The sequence below is a fragment of the Primulina eburnea genome, chromosome 13, assembly GCF_022965805.1.
Source record: "Primulina eburnea isolate SZY01 chromosome 13, ASM2296580v1, whole genome shotgun sequence".
Lineage (NCBI taxonomy): Eukaryota > Viridiplantae > Streptophyta > Magnoliopsida > Lamiales > Gesneriaceae > Primulina > Primulina eburnea.
Window position 1 is genome coordinate 255,806 of NC_133113.1, and position 21,451 is coordinate 277,256.

The following is a 21,451-nucleotide window of genomic DNA, read 5'->3' on the forward strand; positions in this document are numbered from 1 at the left end:
TAATTTTATTCAATCACACTCATCTCTATTCGTCCTCCCATTATTACTTTAATGTTCGTGATATTAAAATTTTATTTAAATTTATAACATTATGATAGTGATTTTCTGTGAATTTGATGAGGAAAAAAACATGTATTAATGATTATATTAAATGAAGGTAATGATATTTATGTAAATTCATAGTTCACATTCATATATTTATATTAGTATAGATATATTAACAATTTATTTAAATTTATAACATTATGATAGTGATTTTTTTGTGAATGTGATGTCTATGTAAATATTAAAGTAAATAATTTTAAATTTAAAAATAAAAATATAATAATGATTATTATTAAATGAATAGATGAAAAACAAAAAAAAAATACACATGTATTTATGATAATGATTTTTATGTATTTATGATAATGATTTTCTTGAAAAAGTGAGTGAAAGAGTAATAAATAATAATGGATTAATAATAATTAACTAATTACATAAAAGGAAGACAAAGTGTTATTATAGTTCAATTTTAATCAGAATAATAGAGGAAATTCACAATTCAATCCATTTATTTATATATATATTTATATATATATATATATATATATATATATATATATATATATATATATATATATATATATATATAAAAAAAAAATTTATACAGTTAGACGTCATCTCCTTGAATCAACTTTTTAATAGGGTCTCCCGGACATTATGATTAGTAATCACTGTTATTATTATTTTTCTTTTGAGAAGATGTCAATTTCTGAATTTACTAGTAAAAATGAGCCAACAGACACGTGATCTGTATCAGAATTATTGGACCGAGCGAGCATAGTGTATTTTTTTTAGCTCTCTTTTTGGATTTTAGCTAAAATGTGAAAATATTATATAGTTCTTTGTTCCAATAAGTATTCAAATAAAAATCGTGAATAAATATATTTCTAAACCGGGACTTTGCCCAAAAACAATTATATATCTTAGATTTATTCGAGTATTACTTATGATCAAATCGGACATGCTTGGAATCGACTCACACTCCATCAACCTAGTATTTCATATTTGCAACTTCTAAAAAGTGATTCTAAGATAAATTGTTCACAAATTACAACTAATTTAAGGGATTCAACAAAAATGACCAGAAAAAAGTAATTCTATGCTTGGAATCATTCGTCCTCTAAGGCAAAATCTAAAAGAATTTTTGAACAATCATTTATAAATAAATAAATAAATATAATTGGAGGCAATCTGCCGCAATTTCGTTGTCATGTCTTGATGAATATCTCAATGCTCGTGAATACACGTACTTTTCATAGTCGAATAGAACAGCCCACAATGCCAACCACTTGTTATGATGAACTCAATAAATGACATACAAATTAATGCTCTGAAACATATCCTAAATTAATTATATGAATCCCAGCTTTTTAATGTAAGATACTGTCTGAAAACATGTTTTCTAAATTGAAAATAGAGAAGAAATATGAGAAAAAAGAGGGAATGGATTTAATCCAACAGAATGATTTTGGACAGAATATGGTCGGTCTAAATATGATATCCTACCAAGAATCATTGAGGTATAATAATGTGGTGGGCATTAAATTCTTTCAAAACCAATAGCTCTTTTTTGAAAGATAAACCAAACTATTAATCAGATAATCGTTAATAGTTATGTCCATCGATCAAGATGAGTGAGAACCTTCAATCCAAGACAATGCTGAAAGATGAAAAAACAAATTGCGTGAGACAGTAAGCCACGGCCTTATTCGCACATCTATTAACATAACAAATTCTCTTGATCGGTAGTTATAGGCTTATAACAAGGGTGCGATGATTAGGGTTCAACACGACAATACTTTTGTTACTTCAGTGGGAATGTGCGAGTGTTATTGGATTGTCCAAGAATTGACTTTTTCATCGAAGAATCTAAATCATGAAAGATTTCTTATTTCGAACATATTTTGCATGTCAAAGGATATAAATACAATATTCCATTTTAATTTCCGATTTTGTCATTAATCTTCAATATCACTTTCCATGAGCAACAGAAACAGGTAATGTTTGATTGGTATCTTAGGAAAAATTCAAGAAATGACCAAATTGGAAATGTGATTCTGATATTGGTACATAAAGTTAAAATATGTACCAAATTCAATATTTTACGAATATAATAGTTATTCGTGAATTAAAAAAAGTAATGTAGGCATAACTTGCGTTTCAATAACTTGTGTTACAAATTGTGAATTACAAACTCGTCGGAAAAGATTAATATTAGTGCAGTTAATAGACAAATGAGCGAATTCGCAACTCCTTCGTTTTCTTCACACATAAACCTTCTTAGTTAGTAATGCCAAAAAAAAAAAAGAAGTTGTTTTAGTTGAATTTGACATGAATACAGCAGCTTCTTGAAGCCTGCAGATCAATTGACATCCATTTTAGTCAGGAAATATAAATAGAAGAATGAAGAATCGAGGGGAAAGTCGCTAATATATAATTAGATCACTAATCCTAAGATGCAATCTTCGTATGATGAAATCACACTACCATTTTATATGGAGCTTACTTTATAAAACAGCGCAGGATGAACTCTAACTGCCACATGCTGTTTTATTTATCCACAAACCGTGCAATAATCCAGTGAATCTGTTAAAAAATGAAGGAGACGTGGCATCTTAAATTGTTGAATGCAAAAATAGGATACAGTCGAAAGCTTACAACACTTACTATGTTATTTTCGGGAGCTTTAAAGTAGAACCCTTGAACTGCTATCACAACTATGTTTGAAGTTACGAGAATAAAGAGGCTTAACGAATGCTTTCCCATCCATTCTATCACGAATGTCAAGTGTCTCCAACCATAAACGTCAACCTACAGGACAAAATTCAACCGCCTCATTTGTTGAATCTGAAAGTGTTGATTTTTCTAGAAACTTTACATATCACTCCTTGATGAATAAACAACAGCATTGCACATGTGCATAAAGGCACTGTTTGTGCACATTATGGTGGTACCTGAACAAACCCAAAGTATAAAATTGAACTGTGAAAGGAGGGGATGTGATCAAATTCTTTTACTACATTCTTTAGAACTGGCATTTACCAAGATAATGAACATAATTTGTTACCAATGGGTAATTTCTAGTTAAGCCTGAGCCCCATAGATCTGAGCTGTTGAGGGATGATCCAGTAAACAAGTATGACAAAACCACAGATCAAGGAGTTCGTCATCATCTTTTGGATAAATATTATGGGATCCAGCTATGTGCATGTTACTATGATATCGGACGTCTTTCAATAATCTTTACACTTGTACTGGGTGGGATCGAAACCTCTCATTTAATTTATAATGTATGTTGTGATTCTTTTGCTCGTGGCTTTGGAGGGTGGCAAAAGTGCCATCTAACTTTGACTTTACGAATTTCAAAATTAGTAAATTACACATTCAGCTAGTAACAAAGGGAAATTCAAACTCGGCTAAAAACAAATTTGACATTAAACTTACCAGAATGTACAGTATGCAAAAGGTGATTCCTGCAGTTGCGGAGGTAACCATCAAATAGCTGATTGTATACAAAGATTTGTTTAAAGGTGTACCTAAGGCCAAGAGAAAAAATATATTTGATTCTTTGTGTAAAAATACAATGAAATATAGTGGAAGTTCACACGTCAGTAATACTAGCATATTAGATGACAACTAAAAGGTAAGGTTATTTTTTTTAATCAATAACATGGTACTTATTTGTTAGCCTAGAATAAAAGCAGTAAGTAAATATAATTTAAGAGTTCAATCTCATAAATCCAACTTCCCGACTTTCCTTTCAATCTTGAATCCAACTTCCCAACTCTCCTTTCTAGTTTCTACGTCTACAGCAAGGATTCAAATTTTTAGGCTCTGTAGTCAATCTATTTGTCACTCTACCGCAAATAAACAGTATAGCTCAAGAAGTCACACCCCCAAAGTATGAGAGAGTGTGTGCATATGTGAGTGTGGAACGAAATGCTGCAAAAATGCATACTAGTGAATTTCATCTTATGGAATCTTCCTTGAGCATCTCACTATAATCCCTCAATGGGAAAATTACTTATAATACAAATTTGCTCAAAGTATATTTATTTATGCATGTTCCAACCCACTTAGGGATGCAGGGTTCAGAGTTTTCAGCTGTCGATGTATCAGAATTTCTCCCGTCTGCTGCGAATGATTTGAACATCAACATATGCAGTTTCAGTCTGTATTGAGCAAATGACCAGTACAAGTTTTAAAAAACTAGTAAATTCGAGAAAATGAACCTGAGAAGGCAAGCAACAATCCTAGAACCATTAATAAAACTGAGTAAATTGACCAATTCCACAGCCGCTCTTTGTGACGCTGAAACACAAGCAAATAAATGGCATGTAAGTGGACTTCACATCGAATTTGACAGTCAAAAGTGTTTCTCATTAATTCTTAATATTGTTTCACAAAACAAAGTGGCATCTGGCATAAGTAATATTTGAAGTGAGCATAGCATGAAAAGTTTATCCTATTGCATTTACCTGTAATTGTATCAAAGTGTGACCATAATGGAGTCCGATGAGGCAAGCTACAGCAGCTGTAAATGAACTTTAATAATAGAGTATCCACGTAAGTAATTGCACATCAAAAATAAAAGGTCCAATAATTGATACCATGCTAGCAAACGTAAACAATTATTTTTAAAACAAACACACACACATGCACATTTATTTCATTTAAGTGAGCTCAGGTGCAACAGGTGGCAGCACCACTGACTAATAATATAGTACTGCTTACCTTAAAATGCCTTCAGGATCAAAAGGTGCATGACACCATGAGGGTGAAGTCAATGGAACTTGACCATGACTGGATATATTGCATTCCTAATAAAAAGCTTGCTTAACTATTTATGAATTGAAAAGCATATACACCTGAAATTAAAGGAACATAACATTCTAATGATGATACCTTCAAATTCCTGTACACGGGTTTTGCATAAAGATGGTCAAGTCCAAGCACAAAGCGATCAATCATCCCAGCAGAGTTACATGCTGGTCCAAGATCACCTCTCACAGCACATTTAACCTATATTTATGATTTAAAAAAAGGTAACAACCTAGATTAACAATTGACCTGCTGCAATTGTAAACTCTGTTCCTTTTGGCTTTTAATCTTATGTATCCCTTGTATAATTCACATATATACATTATTATTAACAGTATCTTTGTTAGGATAGAGGCACTGTGTCTTTTATCTCTTTTTCCTATTTCCCTTTTTCTTTTCATCCCTAAAGCATATCTTCACCTTATGAAATCCACACCGCTGAATTTGTAAGAGTAACCAAATAAATGCATTAGTCTACTCTGATTTTGAACATTTTGAGATAAATCTACCTCTGATTTCTAAGTTAGACCAGTAGTTAACTTAAAGTTGTCAAATATATCTAGAACCCCAGCTTTCTGCTTGTTGTCAAACTACGATAAGATTTTTTGAACATATATGAGCTCAACTACAGAATTGGAATGCCGATATCCAACCAAAAATTGAAAAGAAAAGAAGAAGTAAACAGGAGCATTTTCTTGCCTTGTAAACAAAGGTGTTATTTCCAACTGTCGAGGATTCAGTTAGCACCACACTGAATTTCCAGTCAGGAACATAGATTCCATATAATAGCCATAAATATATGACAGACAGAAAGAATACAACACACCTATGAAAAGAGAGTTAAATGTTCTCAGGAATGAGGTCCAGTAAAATCATCAGATAAAAATGAAAGGTTTTAAAAATTCAAAGCACACAGATCATGTCAGGTTTGGTATTCTTACCATTGCCATATATAAGTTTTACGGAAATCATCTTCTTTCCATCTCTGACGTGGGAGCCAAATTTCACATAAAGCCGCTACAATGTATCCAATGGCTATCCTCTGTATAAAATTTGGAAAATTTCTGAAATCTATTTAGTATACAAAATTACTTACGCAATCAATTCTCCTCAAATTCTGATTGAGATGAAATCGACAAACAAAACTGGAAAACAAAAGTAATCTGGTAATTTGCAGACCGTCATTAGACCAATCAACATAACATCTATCTTTAGGGTGGAAAATTAAAAGCATGGAATCCAGCATTTCTCTTGATGTAAACGATAATGATGTTTATGGTCTTCTCAGTTACTGCAATTGCTAATCTATCTACATGACCAAGTAGCACATTTTTGTGTTTCTTAAATTCAACAAATAGGAGACTCTTTAAAGATAACATGTTGAGTTTACAGCTTATAAGAAAATAAGACACGTCAATCAACCAAGTTAACACATTTTGTTCATTTAAAACCTTGTCAAACCATATCTTAACCACCAATACCACCCCTCTAAATATATCCAAAAAAAATCACGATAAAATAGCTTTTTAAATAAGGAGCAGTATGTCGATAGTTTAACTAGATTGACTCTGCTTTTTGATTAAGAATCAAGTATTAAAATCAAGGTAGTGTCTTTTCAAATTTTAGGCTCATTGAAACAATCCTATAAGATATGGTTCATTTTCCACACGTTATCTCTCAGAGAATTATTTAACATGCAATCTTTCTTACACAGCAATATACATCCAGTAAATAAAATGTCTTATATTTAATGAATAAAATCTCCTTTCCTTTGGAAAAGGCATCTTTTATTATCAGCAACTATCTGTTGAAAATCAATACAATATTATAAGGCTAACAAGAAGCATCGCATGCCTAAGAACCTGCAAGATGCCAGGAAATCTTAGCTTTTCAATGTCCACTCCGTAGCTCAAAGAAGTAGCACCATGAAAATATCCACCTGAAATAGTGTAAACTTTTGAATCCTTGTCTATGAATTAGTATATGCAGCAGTTATTCCGTAACAAGCGTGAAATATAATAAAGAATGAATATCTTGATTGTTGTCAACCACAATCCAGAAAGAAGACTATAAATATTAGAGTTGGGAAGTAGGGTACTAGATGAATAAAAAAGATGGCCCATTAAAATGAAACCTCAACACGTTATTAACAATGCATATTTCATCATTGATATTTCAGCCCATTACTTCTCCCTATCAAAAAGCAGAGTGACCATTCTCCCTCCATTATTACCATGATTCTTTTCGGCTCAGAAGAGAATCTTAAATTTCAAATTGTCATGAGGACACTGAATAGTACAGACATTTTCATGCATGCGGTTTTCATGCCATTTTTGGGGACTTGAACTGAACACCCTTTACTGCATAAACAAATTGATTGACAGACACAAAAGAGCCAAGTGAGTTACAATACCTTGAAGTAAAACACCAAGGAGGATAAGTTTCAATGCTTTAAGAAACGCTTTCCATGTAGCTTCAATCCTGTTAGGAACTTTCTGCAATTTACAAGACAGAAACGATATTCAAAATTGAAGCATGTAACATTCTAGGTTTTGGGTACAATGGGCCAAGTTTCATGAACACAAAACTCAGTTATATACATTTTCATGAACTCAGTTTCAGCCTCGGTATAATTAAAGATTTGGAGGTGAGAATAGTCAGATTCCTCTTACACATTTATAGTCTACCTTGTACACAATTGCCACTGACACTCCAGCAACAAAAAGGAAGAAAGGCATCACAAAGTCTGCCAAGTGAACACCATTCCAAGGGGAATGAACGATAATTGGAAAAATCGAGCCCCCATAATCTACAAGCATCATGAGCTGGAAGGAAAGAATATTTAAGTCAAGTGACTAACGTTTGATCACCCCAATTACTTGCTGGATCACTTAAAACTGACTACTGCAGTCAAATTCTTTCGATCAGGTTAAGAACAGGCGGGTGCTTCAATCTGATATCTCATGTTCTGATTTGCAAAAATCCATAACGCTAATTGATCACCCAATTTTAAGATTGAAACTTGGACCTAACTCAACCCCAAAAGCTAGCTCAAGGGGGGAGGATTGTCCAAGACCATATATACAACTCCCAAGTATTAAATACCACCGATGTGGGACAACTAACACACCCTCCTCACGCTCAAGAATGAACATCTGGAGCGTGAAGTTTACAAATTACCCAATTATGGGCAGAACGGGTGTCTCAACTAAGGCAAACACACCGTTACAAATGACCCAATTACGAGCAGAACAGGTGTCCCAACTTCTCTCACGCCCAGAAATGAACATCTGGATCGTGGAGTTTACAAATAACCAAATTATGGACAGAATGGGTGGTACAACACATAACGGTGGAACCCGGGCTCTGGTAACATGTTAAGATTGGAACTTGGGCCTAACTCAACCCCAAAAGCTAGCTCAAGGGAGGAGGAATGTCCAAGACCATATATACAACTCCCAAGTATTAAATAACACCGATGTGGGACAACTAACATCTGATACCATTTTAAGATTGGAACTTGGACCTAACTCAACCCCAAAAGCGAGCTCAAGGGGGAGGATTGTCCAAGACCTATATATACAACTCCCAAGTATTAAATACCACCGTGGGACAACTAACACCCAAAGTATTGACAAACGGCAAGCTATCTTCTCATGACTAGCATTTCACAGGCCCCCTCACAAGCGAACAAGAATCTTTAGGGACGGAACTTCAAGTTCCATATTTCAAATCATTAACTCCGTGATGCAAAAAGCGCTAAGCAAGCCCGATTAGAAACAAAATGCATAACCAGGTATGAATAGTAAGCTTCACATTGACCACAAATTACTTCAAACATTTTGGAATATAGGACATACCCGGAATATTCTGAATAATTCACACAAATCAATAGCTTTAGAAAATGTAATTAATTCAGATTCGAAAGTCAATGATATCAAAAAAGAAGCAATACAAAAACACAGAGCCCTCGGAAGACATCGAGTGAAGCGATACGAGCAGCTTTCGAACTGCCGCTTCTCTCGGCTTGTCTCTCGCGCTCCGATGGTTGGCCGCCCTCTTCGTTCGGCAGCATAGGCTCAATCTCCGCCATTCCCTTTCGAGCTTGCTAAGATTGGAAGTCTGCTTTATTTTTTCGGTAAAGCTACGAATCAGTGGAAGTTGGTCGTTTCATGTATATTAAAAGTCTTCCAGACGTCAGATTTCACGCTCAAAGTCGAGCAATTCTCTACGGTTCGAAGTGCTACAGTTTTCCGCAGTACTGCTCAGAATCGTGGGGCCTTCGTCGTAGCGAAATTGATCGCGATTGGTATGATCGCGATGGAAGCAAGTTTCCTGTCATAGTCTGACGTGGCAATATATGATTGGCTGTGTAACAAATTTTGGAGAATATTTATTTGTGTTCGGGTTGGTCCGATACCAAGTAGATCAAAACGTGTACGAGGATTTTATACTTAGGATATTAAATAAATATTGAATTTTTATTTTATGTTCTTCCCATATATATTTTTTTATTTCATTTACCTATTTAATTGGATACGCCATGTTCTGTTTTTGTTAGATATAAATTTAACTACGGATTAATCCCTAAATTAAATAAAATTGTAAACAGAGCTTTCCACAAAATTAGAACCTTGAAAATTTATTGGTAAAATACTTGGATAAAAAATGGACAAGGATAATTCGTTAAGCTATCATTTGATGTGAATAATAAATTATTGGTTGATTTTATCTAGTGCAGCGGAAAGGTGCATAGACGACTCCCATAAGCACCTTAGCATCTCTTTTGCTGCCCTAAAAATTCCAGAGCAGAGAGAGACGTCTAGGCGTCAATAAAGCACTGAATGACGGAAAGTTGCAAGTTTTCATAATATTTTGAATCTAGATGGTGTCATTTGACATCTTTCATCAGACTTTTGGATGGATGGATGGACACATCTTAGTCGAAACAAGACGTCTCTAATGATTGAAATTTATAAACATATGATCAAAGACAATAAGAAGAAACTTTTGATCATAATATTTTCTATACATTTCCATTCATCTTGGATTATCTTCTTCTTCTTTCTTTCAAAAAGAATGAAATGTCCATTACTTGTATTTTAAAAAAATATATTAGAAATTTTTTTAAAAAACAAAACTTTCGGCGATATATGTATGTGTGTGTGAATATATTTTGCATCATTTAAAATAAGCACACCAACTAATTATTTAAAAATCCAAAAACGCAATTCAAAACATAAAATCGTAAATTATCAAATCAAACCTAAAACTAGCATTTTTGAAAATAAAGCATGAACTCTTAAATATCTCAAAATCACTCAAAAGCATAAAGTCATAAAATCTTTAAAGTAATCTTAATGCGAAAAATTAGCAAATGTACTCGGGTTATGTGCACCATCAGTCCAGCTAGTTCAACCATCAAGTCCTTCATCATCAACAACATCATTCTCACCTGTATCGATCACACCTAGTGAGTCTATCGACTCAGCAAACATTAATAATGATAACAAGTAATACATGTATATTGACAAGTAACAATGAAAGAAAATTTTAGTAAAATAGTGAAACGACCCTCTCTTTTTGAATTTAAAATTCTACTAATTTTTTTTTAAAACACTATTTCGAAAATTTACCCTTTAACCATAAATTATCATTTCCACATATCAAAATAATTTAACATATAAAATCTCAAGCACATAAAAATATTCATAAATCGTCAATTAACAAAATTCAACTCCAACATTTAACATGATCATCCTACTTCAAAATAAAACATAAAAATCTCTTATTAAATCATTAACAAAAATCTTGAAATCTTTTACTATCAATCTAATGCGGAAAATAAGTCCATCAAGAGTGTATTGTCTGCCTCGATCCACTCAAGCGTCGGCGCCTCCCTCATTAACATCATCACCTACAACATTCAAACATAATGAGTTTAATGGCTCAGCACGTTCTAAACATGAGTAAAAATAATACATACAAGCACAATCATTAAAATAATATTTTTATTCAAAATACTTTTAAGCTAGATAAATCATAAATCGTAAAATCATATAGCTTTCAATCATTTATCATTTTGGGTGAAGTTGATAATTGAAACTGACTAGCTTTTTATCCTGTGGTCGACTGATCAGTCTTAGCTCACCATTGTGCATGAAGACGGGCACTAGGCACCAACGTAAAAATAGAAATACGATCGCTGGGCTCCTTCTGAGGTCTTGTCCCATAAACGGGCTTTCTCTGAGGCCTTCCTCATCGTGATATTTCCAAAAATCGTATATCATCTTTGTCACAATCAATTCACATCCTTTAAAATATTTTTCTTTTTTCTTTTTTGAATCATAAAATATCACTGCTTTCCAAAAATAACATTTTTACAGGAAAAATTGCACAGTTTTACCATAAATAATAAAATATTATATTTTCATCCAAATCATCATAATATATCATTTAACATGCGTTATAACCTTTCGGGAGACTGGCAACCCTTTTTGTACTACCCATGTGTAAAATGATCGTTTAGCCACTGGATGTAAAATATCTCGTGATTTTTTCTTAATTTCATTGACTCTACACCATCTCAAATAACTATTTAAGCTTAAATTTAATTTTTAATATTTTTATTTAGCTTAAATTCGAGATCTTCTTTTTAGTTTCCTATTTACTAATTCGTGAAGCATTTAATTCTCGATTTAATTCAAACTTTAATATTTTAATCTCAAACTTTTGTTATAAACTTTTCATACCTAAATTACTTTTGTGAACCATTAATCGACCCCCGTGGACCATGCTTCGAACGCTTCAATCCTAAACCTTATACTCGAACCCTCACCCTCGGACCATCATGGACCAGACCCTCACTCAAGCCTCCTGGACCCTCTCTGACCTAACCTAACCCAGCGCACCAGCCCCTAGCCACAATACTATCCCCTGCGCACTTGCACCAAGCTGCGTGAGTTCCCTCACGTTATGATCGAGCCACCCTGCACCAGCCCCTGATCCGACCCTTGACCATCCTCCCTAGACCCTACTGGACCATGTCCCAACCCCTGCTTGCCAGCCTAAGCCAGCGCCGAGCACTTCGTGCACCTGCACGCATGCGCGAATGATTCTGCCCTTGGCTGAGCCATCTCCCCATCGTTTTTACTAGGAAACCCTTGGACTCCTAGCTATCCCACGTGCAACCCTCTTGCTTACTGTCTAGCCCTTGTTTCCTTGAATCAACCTTGTTTCGTCCCTTAAACATCTTATGTTGACAGCGTACTCGTTGAAAATCATAACACGTTCATATTTATGCAAAAACTTTCAAAACTTCATAAATAATCGTCAAAATATTAATCAAGTTTAACCCCAATAATTTTCATGCAAAATAAACAAAACACATGCATATTATGGATTGAATGATGCATTAAGGGAGTTTAGAAGCATGTCTTTACGTTTTAGAACGTTCGAATACACGATCGTCGACGTGAAGCGTGAGGAAGAACGAAGAGACGACGAAGAATCCTTGTTTTTTGCTCTCCAATTTTTCGAAAATAAATGTGTGGTGTGTGAGGATTTCGGCTGATGGCTCTCCGAAAAAGCTTATGATTCTATTTTACAGATTTTAATTTGCATAATAATAGACTTGAGTTTTGGGCTTTCAAAATCAAGAACAACTGGACCTACCCATCCTAAGTAAATTAGACTCACTAACACCTATTTAATTGAAATATAAAAGTTTATAAAATTAGTTTCCGAAAATAATGCATTTGATATTTTAAAAGACTCTCGTTTGCCCAAAACCGACTTCCCAGATAAAATCGACCACATTGACTCAATTTTTTTTAACATTCCATACCATTGAGCAATGCAAAGCAGTCACTAACGCATGTCACGCTCGAAGATCCAGCAAACAGCACAAAGACATAGAGACAACATCACATTGACAAGGATGGCATGCCAAACAACAGTCTGCATGGATTAGTTCCAATGTAAAGATGGGTAGAATAATAATAAACATCCAGATGAGCTTTGCTTAAATACTAGTACATGCGATACAGAAAAAACTGAGTTCTGAATTCATAGATCAACAGCGAAAAGGACAATTTCAGCAGCAAAAGATGCAACACATTTACTTACGGCACTCTGTCCACATAAGCTGATCAGAAACATAGAAAAGAAAACAATTTGTATATAGACATTAAGCAGCATTCACTCAAACGCCCATGCATTCTCCCTGCGAACTTCTTCTTCCTCCTCTGGAGTAAAGTCATTTTTTATGTTGAACGTCTTGCGAATTTCCTCAGGTGTCTTCCCCTTGATCATGTCAGCCACGGTTTGACAAGTGAGGTCGAGTAAACTCTTGATGTTTAGGTAGTTCGCAGCCTGGAAAGAAATAAGGGGCCCACTTAGAGAACAAAAACAGAATTAGCCACCCAAAACTCTCCTCAACATAACCAAGAAAAGAATGGTGGATTTCCATTTATTCAAAAGAAGGAATATTGATGTCACGAAGATACTGAAGAAACTCAGATAATTTCAACTAAACCCAATGTATATAAAGACCTCTAAAATCGATGACTAGTTTGGGATTGAGTCACTTATTAGAAATATACACCAAGCACCAAACAAATTGCAGCGAAGGGGGAGCTCACAATCAGTGAAACTCATCACGCAATTTCACTCACAGCAAATGCAAGTCTAGATTTAAAAAAAAAATTACCAAGTAAAATGGTAGAGGAGATATAATGAGCATTTATCAACTTACATCTGGATGAAACTGCACGTGCATTTGGAATTATTAGAAATTAACAAGGAAAGAAAAAGATGCTTAAACTCAATACTAAAACAAGGTAACTCACCTACCCAATCAACAAAATTCGCCCAATGCACCACCCTCCCCAATATACATTACAAACAAACACAGGTAAAATTTCGAAGTGCAAACTAGAACAAACGAGGAATCCTAGTGATTGACAGAGCAATAAAGGCGTAAAATCCCACAAAATTCACGGTTCAAAAGTCGTATCAACATCAATCACATGAAATACAGCAGTCATTAATAAAATTATTTTGGGGATTTCTCAATTTCTAAATACCATATCATGAATTTGATAGAGTAATCGGGAGGGGAAACCATAAAATGCCACTACAAGTAACGCAGTTTCATGTAAACCATAATATATTGTCTAGATAACTCTAAGAGTGTAAATCGTCTTTGTAGTGTTCAACAGAACTTTAGAATTTTGATCCAAAATACTACGAAGTAAAATATTTTGGAGAAAGACAGTGTAGTAGACTTGTTGGAGCTGAAACACAGTAGAAAGGGAAAAAAATAACACGCCAAAGGCTAGCGCACAAAAAGAAGAAACCTGAATAGGTCCAAACTAAAACTCAATATCACAAACCACACAATCCAACACGACAGCAAATATCTGCCGAAGCGGAAAAATGCAGCAAGGCAAGCCACATATAAAATGGCAACCAGAAGAATCCAGGGGCATATTTGTCAAACTCGAAAGCGGTGAGAGAGAAGTGAGTGGCATGATCTAAAAAAAGAACCAAACATAGGGGCAAAACAGTCAAACAAAAAGGGTAGGGAGGATATACCAAAATCAGATCAAAGAGCGTCCCCTGATCAACCTTCACGAACTCAGTATCGAAATTCTTCAAGTCGTCGTCGACGACCTTGTCCGTCGAAACAGCGTCGGAGGAATCCTTTGCGGCGGATTCGACGTGGCGCTTGCAGTACTCAATCACCTTGGCGAGGATCTTGGATGTGACGTTAGGCAGCGGGATAGTGGTGTCGGCGCAGTTATCCTCGATCATGTGCTTTATAGTCTGAGATTCAACTGCAACAGCCTCCTCCACTTCGAATGTCTCGCCGTCCGAGCTCTTCAACGCGATCACCTTCTGCGAAGACATGCTTTACCAAAGATCGATTGGGGAACCCTAACCTCTGAAGAATGAAATAAAAATTAGCATTTATTTGAGAAGCCGCGTATATTTTAGGCCCACGCATTAGATTGGGTCTGGGTTTCCACCTTTATTTATTTTTTTAATATGTTCTTTCAACACCAAATCATCTTTCAAGTTGGATTACAATAAATTAAATATTATGTTTTCACATTTTTTACAAACTTTGATGATTGTATTTAAAATTTTAGTATTGTAACTTGTTTATTATATTATTAAATATATATGTTCTTAAAACCATAATTTTTTATTATACTAAATTTACATTATTTTTATATCTTCTTTATACTAAAAATATACGAACAATATAAGAATTTATCAATGCATAAGCTTCAAATTTTCAAAGAACAACAATATATTTATTGAAAAAAAAATTGTTTCAATTTCTAAATCAAAACAACAATAAAAGAATAAGTCTCACAAAATAACTACCAAAAAAATTAAAGAAATAATCCATGCCAAAGCCACAACATACAAAGAGCAGGAAATGGAAATGTATGAGAGACAAAGTTCAAAATGAAGTGCAATGCATAGAGTTGTAAATGGGTAAGAGATTCGATGGAAGTGCAATGAATAAAAATATATACGAGAAAGAGGTCCGACTGAAGTGCAGTGTACAAATGCTAGGGACAGAGAGAAGTTTCTCGAGTGAATGCAACACATAAGCCCAAACATAAGGTCAGAGTTACATATATTGCAGTTAATTAGTATATGTTAAGCTCCGAAAATCACCAATACTCGAGTACCAGTCACCAAGGAGCTGAGGCCAACCCATGGTCAACGCGCAACCCGATGGTACTTGTCATCAATAAAGTAAAGGGAGTCTGTCCCTATTAATGATAGGCACATAAACAGGGCTGTTTTATGTTTTAAGCCTGATCAAATTTTTTTTAAAAAAAAGAGCCTCATGTAGTGTATTTGTTCACTATATGGGGGGTTATTTTTTATAAAAAATATTTGACCAAGTCTATTTCTCTAAATATCCTCAGATAAACAATTAGATATCGGAGAGGGTTAAGGATAGTGGCAAAAAGGGAAAATAAAAGAATTTTCTGGTGATCTACCCATTCATTCTAGTTGTCAGGAACCCTCAGCCAATATTTAAATTGGAAAGGTCGACATGGGGCAGCAAAGGCGGAGAGAGCAACAAACCCGTAGAGGTCAACAAGAGGAGAGGAAAAGTGAGTTTTGGACTGATGGAGGGAAACAATTTTCAGAATATGAGGATGTTGCACATGGCCATTGGCTACATAAGTAAAAGAACGTGACCTGTTTTTCCTGCATTTCGAACATCAGGGAGAAGAGAAAATAGAATAATACATCAGAAAAAGAGGAAACCATGCATGAACCAATGGGAGTTCCTACCTATTTCAGGAGCTGCAAGAGACCGAGCAATGAGGTATCCAAGACAGAGGCAAGATTAATGTATGTTGTAACTTCAGAAGAACCTATATTAACGATGGTACATATAGACGGGGCATCAACTTCTGATGATATATTGCGTGTAGTCGAAGTGATCAAAGATGAGGGAATCACAACAGTCAAAGACCTGTTATTCAATAAATCCCTGAGAAAAGCAATTCCCCACACAAGATTAGAGCAACAAAAGGGGCATACCTATTATCTTTTCTAAACTTAGGGATGGCATATGGGGAAAGCTCGAAACTAGTAGATTGGTCATGGTTAAAAAAATTGCATACATGCATACAAGAATTAATCAAGAAATCAGTTTTTCTCATATACATGCAATAAGGCCAAACAATGATTATCTGACCACAACCACAATGCAAAGGCTAACGGATTGCCAAACTACACTAAGCTTCCCAACTCTCTGCAAGAAACAAATAAATAAGTACAGTAGCATGTAAACATTTACAAGAAGCTAACATGAAAATATCATAGAATTTCATAGCAGTCACTACCATAGCGACAAAATCAATCATCATTCCTTCAAATCTCTCTCGAAAAGTCAGAGCACAACAAGATACACAAGCAATAATATACATTTTGTTTCTAGAAAGCCATAGCGCTGCAAGATGAATCATGGAAAAACAGACAAAATTGGTTTGAATAAATCAAATGACGTACAAATAGGAATATATCGTGGATATATAATGGACAAAATAATGGAGTACTGATGGATTGGGAGAACCACCCAAGACTCTGATGAAAAAGATGGGCAATAGAAGACAACAAAGGACAGAACACAATTCAACACAAATTTTTGTGAACACTTTTTACAAAATATTAGTTTTCAAGCATATTAGTTTACACAAATTTCTAGCGTTTTGCGGTTTGTTTCACTACGAATTTCAACATACTAAAAAGTGTAGTATGCCTGAATCTAACTGGGGTTCGCGGTGGTGGAAGAACTGAATCGGGAAAAGAGGGACGTCAAGTGCACCCATTCCAAACTTCAGTCCAAAGCCCCCAGGCGGTGTATTTTTTCGAAATGAGGTTCGAATGTTTCCAATGAATTTGATTGGGTTGGGATTTATTGTGAAAATTCTATTTTCACTACGATTAATATTTTCTATAGAAAGAAAAAATAAAAAGATAGTAAAATTAATTTCAATGCTTTGTAATTTTCTATTGATTTGTATATACATAATCATGTTGGAATTTTACATATTCAAGTTTCGCTGTCATTTTTTTAGTTTGATGTTGTATTTGTTTATGAGATTATAATGAACTAACAAATTTAATATTCATTGTTGCTTGATTTCATAAAAGTTAGATTTTCATTATTTTAACATGAATCGATGATTTTAGAACCTGACACGCTCTCGTCCATCAAAAATTGTGTAAACAGCAACCGATCAAGCATGTACCATGATAAAACAGTTTCATAATTCCAAATCACACTTATTTCTATATTCTCCATAAAATGTGCTCATGAAACATTAAATCCTGAAAATGACAGCACAAAATTCAAATATGAATATCTAGAAACTCTATTGATAAATTGAAAATCGATAAACGGGTGAATTTTCCTTCTCCATATTTTTTCTTTTACGGCGATAGCCTTTTTTTTTTCTTTATATTTGAACTTTATTTATTTATTTATTTTACAGAATTTCCAACACTCACGCATGGGCCTAAATCTAATTTGCATAAAATTTATGTTAAAGCCCATTAAAGATTTATTAATAATTATATATTAAAATATCCAACTAGTATTTGTGATGCCACAACCTGATGTTTGGTCACTTTTTCAAAACTAGTCTTTAAAAATATAGAAAAGCGCGGGTTAAGCTCAAAGGGAGGATAAAACTTTGCTTTTCGCTCCAGGCAAAAATGTGAAAAAGTCAATTATTAAATCATTTTTTTGAGGAAATTTAGTTTATCATATTGACAGTGTCGGAGTTTTTAAAATTTTATTTTAAATAATAAATTTTTTAAAAAGAATTTGGTTAAGAATTATTATTTTTAGAATAAGAAACGACACTTTACTGAACAATGATTGTCAAAAATTTCACTCCACATGATTTACTATTTGAAACTCATGTGTTTTGATAACTTGAAATTTATACATTCAATCTTATAAATTTGTATGTTTATTTAATGTTTGTGTTATATTAATTGACATTTGGCTTGACCTAATTAAATTTAAAACGTATTTTAATGTTTAGTTTCATATTAAATTTATCTAAACCCGTAAAATATGAAACTTTACATATTTTAAAAAGCTTGCTCAAAACAAGCCGTCACAGCTACTCAATAGAATCTAGGATATGATGGTACATGTGCCTATGATATTAGCAGCAGATTGTCGAAATCGAAAATCTTAAATGTCTTCTATGTTCGACGAATAATGTACGTAGCTCATAAAATTGCATCATTTTCTTCTTCTACCCTTCACTATTTGTTTGGGTAAATGTGGATTTTCCGTCTTGGTTGATTAAACTTGTAATAGAAGATTATCATTAATAAATTTACAAAAGTTTCCACTCAAAAAAGGAAAAAAAAAGCTTGCTCAAAACGACTATGGTACGTATGATGATTTTTAAAAAAATTATCTATAAAACACAAATTATTGAATACTTAATATAAATAATTAATATTTTATATATATGTTATCTTCATTTCATTTCACTAAAATTAAATGAAAATTACCCCCACTTTCTGGCACAAAGGCCAACAAAAAGGTTGGCTTGGGATTTTATCCTTTCAACCATCTTCTTCTCGCAAGCTTCCCAGGTCTCGGTACATGTCCAAATACTGTACAAGGGGAAGGAAGAGTAAAAGCAAAACTTCCTAAACTTAGGGTTCAGTCGAGCTACCATTTTGAGAGAATGGAAAGGGCTATCTATTCTAATCCAATGCCTTCCAATTCTCCATTTTTTCGCCAGCATACTCGACTTTATTTGCCCCGGAAACTTGCCCCGTGTTCTTCTGCGCCCACGTGGTCTCCGTGGCTTCTACTCTCTGAATCACGCCCAGTCAGTTCGATCTCCTGCAATCTCCATGGATCGGCTTTTCTTTCTGCGAATTGCGTTGAAACAGTGTTGTCTTCTGAGGATTTACCAAATGGGCAGGAGCCTAAGCACGATTTCCTAAAAAAGTTTGTTCAGAAACTATCTCAGCAGCAAAAGGTGGTTTTTTATTTTATTTAGTTTGCGCAAATACGATTTATGGGAATTTAAATATTGGTGCTAGAAGGGAAACTTCAGTGAACTGTGTATATGTATGTGAAGTAAAGCTTGTCATGCAGTTAACCAAGGTTCTACCGTGTGAAACTGGTAATTTTTTACTCGTTGAACAACTGAAGACTAGGATGTTGTGAATCTATTTAGCTGGGGAGCTTACTAGAGAAAATGTGCTGGAAAGATGTCTCTTTTAAAGAGGAATTGAAAATTTTCTATGTTTTGAACTATTATTTACCTTCAAGGAACAGTATCAAAATCCAAACAGTTGTGTTCAGTAAGTATTCTCTGAGGTTTTTGATAATGAAAAATGTTTCTGATTTAGAAAGTGTTTTCGCTCTGTTTAAGTTGAAGTTGACAAGTAGGAGATATTACTCAAATGATTCAGCTCCAGTTATCATGATTCTTGAGGCAATGTTATGCTTTGTCAATGTTCTGTGTAGCTTTTGTAGCCAGCATGACCATCATTTCTTCTCTACCAGTGCTACATCTCTGTACACTGTGTATTTTAACCGAGAGGAGTGATGTAATACGAGACATGTCACGTGGTCGTTTCCCCTGAATTGCAAGGAGTGTAGATATTCTGTGTTTTCTTGTCAGTGGTTGTCATTTTTTTTTAATTTGCTAATCCTAGTGCAATAATCTGCGTTGAGATTGGATTAATTATTGGTTATCTTTAAAACAGATAAATAATGTCTTGTGTAAGTTTAGAAGAATCAACCATAATAAAACTGCTGAATTATAAAATAGATGCAGTAAATTCCGAATTCAAATTTTAATGGTCTCTGTACAAGTCCGCCAGTACGATAGGTGACCATTTAGAATATCCCATCAAGTTGATTTGAGGGAGTGATATAGTGGATTAGTTGTTTATGTTATGACTATCTTAACTTATTCAGGTGTTCAATGCTGGGAAAGTGATCTTGCTATCAGCTATCTGTTTAACATTATTCCACCACCCAGCACTCGTTTCACCAGCCTTTGCGAGTTTTCCTAGTGCGGCCAGTGGAGAGTCAGCAGCAGTTGCAGCTGGAGGTAGTCTCATTCGCAGTGAATTAGTGAGCAGTGCATGGACTGGCTTATTGGCCGGTTGCTTGCACACATTGTCAGGTCCTGATCATCTTGCTGCATTAGCTCCACTGTCAATAGGCCGCACAAGGATGGAAAGTGCTGCTGTTGGAGCCCTGTGGGGATGTGGCCATGATGCTGGCCAATTGATATTTGGTTTACTTTTTCTACTTTTGAAGGATAGGCTTCATATTGAGGTTATCAGAACTTGGGGAACAAGAGTGGTAGGCTTGACTCTACTCATAATTGGTGCAATGGGAATCCGGGAAGCTTCAGAAGTCCCTGCACCACATGTTGCCACGGATGGTGCTGAATGTGACTTTAGTAGGCATGAACCTCTCCACAACCCCACAATTGGAAAGAAGAAGATTGGGTTTGCTACTTTCGCCACGGGGATCGTCCATGGTTTGCAGCCTGATGCACTGATGATGATCTTACCTGCACTCGCACTACCTTCTCGTTTGGCCGGCGCTGCATTTCTCTTCATGTTCTTGATTGGAACGGTTGTGGCTATGGGAAGTTATACGGTATTTATAGGGTCATGCAGTCAGGCGCTCAAGGACAGGGTACCTAGAATAACGGAGAAGCTCACATGGGCCTCTTCGCTTGTAGCTATTGCTTTAGGGGTTGCCATTCTTGTTAGCCAATTTTTTGGATTTAGTTTGTATTAGTTATGTTTAGTTTTTTGTCGCTCATAATAATGGTGAAGGATTAAGTACAAAATATAGAGAATTGAGAGCCACTGCATCATTTGCTGTAGCTTTGCGTTTCTAATATGATGATTTTTGACTTTATGAGTTACTCTTTGGTGCCTTTCCGTTGTCATGCCTTGTACTTTGGAACGATGTAATTAACTAGTTAATATGCTAATTTATGAGTCAGCAAACAAAGAAACTCCAAGAAATTGT

The 21,451-nt window shown here is 34.7% G+C and overlaps 3 protein-coding genes across 4 annotated transcripts; 1 reads left to right on the plus strand and 2 right to left on the minus strand.

Moving 5' to 3' along the window:
- Positions 1-2,173: 2,173 nt before the first annotated feature.
- On the minus strand, positions 2,174-9,134 carry LOC140809693 (uncharacterized). 2 transcript variants are annotated; one of them, XM_073167402.1, is made up of 14 exons: positions 8,822-9,134; positions 7,554-7,691; positions 7,280-7,361; positions 6,729-6,805; positions 5,808-5,908; positions 5,566-5,692; positions 4,951-5,067; positions 4,780-4,865; positions 4,524-4,590; positions 4,278-4,356; positions 3,490-3,518; positions 2,713-2,856; positions 2,552-2,631; positions 2,174-2,400 (listed from the first exon to the last, which is right to left on the minus strand). In XM_073167402.1, the coding sequence occupies exons 1-13, from the start codon at positions 8,957-8,959 to the stop codon at positions 2,596-2,598; spliced, it is 1,221 nt and encodes a 406-aa protein (XP_073023503.1). In that variant the 5' UTR covers positions 8,960-9,134; the 3' UTR covers positions 2,174-2,400; positions 2,552-2,595. The 2 variants fall into 2 exon arrangements, with proteins under 2 accessions (XP_073023503.1, XP_073023502.1); XM_073167401.1 differs by having other exon boundaries at positions 3,490-3,581; positions 8,822-9,128.
- Positions 9,135-12,861: 3,727 nt separating this feature from the next.
- On the minus strand, positions 12,862-14,874 carry LOC140809523 (SKP1-like protein 1B). The gene is made up of 2 exons (XM_073167178.1): positions 14,464-14,874; positions 12,862-13,239 (listed from the first exon to the last, which is right to left on the minus strand). The coding sequence occupies exons 1-2, from the start codon at positions 14,776-14,778 to the stop codon at positions 13,066-13,068; spliced, it is 489 nt and encodes a 162-aa protein (XP_073023279.1). The 5' UTR covers positions 14,779-14,874; the 3' UTR covers positions 12,862-13,065.
- A 4,086-nt stretch (positions 14,875-18,960) lies between these two features.
- Positions 18,961-21,344, plus strand: LOC140809940 (chloroplast protein FOR GROWTH AND FERTILITY 2-like). Its single transcript, XM_073167725.1, has 2 exons — positions 18,961-19,424; positions 20,375-21,344. Exons 1-2 carry the CDS (start codon positions 19,125-19,127, stop codon positions 21,212-21,214), a joined length of 1,140 nt encoding a protein of 379 aa, XP_073023826.1. The 5' UTR covers positions 18,961-19,124; the 3' UTR covers positions 21,215-21,344.
- The last annotated feature ends 107 nt before the right edge of the window (positions 21,345-21,451 follow it).

Excerpts from the sequence above, each read along its gene's own strand:
- LOC140809693 (XM_073167401.1), bottom strand. The coding sequence starts at position 8,959 with ATGGCGGAGATTGAGCCTATGCTGCCGAACGAAGAGGGCGGCCAACCA. Across the intron at positions 6,806-7,279 it reads CCTTGGTGTTTTACTTCAAG|GTGGATATTTTCATGGTGCT; the intron begins GTATTGTAACTC and ends ACACTATTTCAG. Across the intron at positions 4,357-4,523 it reads ACACTTTGATACAATTACAG|CGTCACAAAGAGCGGCTGTG; the intron begins GTAAATGCAATA and ends CTTGTGTTTCAG.
- LOC140809940 (XM_073167725.1), top strand. The coding sequence starts at position 19,125 with ATGGAAAGGGCTATCTATTCTAATCCAATGCCTTCCAATTCTCCATTT. Across the intron at positions 19,425-20,374 it reads AACTATCTCAGCAGCAAAAG|GTGTTCAATGCTGGGAAAGT; the intron begins GTGGTTTTTTAT and ends TAACTTATTCAG.
- LOC140809523 (XM_073167178.1), bottom strand. The coding sequence starts at position 14,778 with ATGTCTTCGCAGAAGGTGATCGCGTTGAAGAGCTCGGACGGCGAGACA. Across the intron at positions 13,240-14,463 it reads CGCTCTTTGATCTGATTTTG|GCTGCGAACTACCTAAACAT; the intron begins GTATATCCTCCC and ends ATTTCTTTCCAG.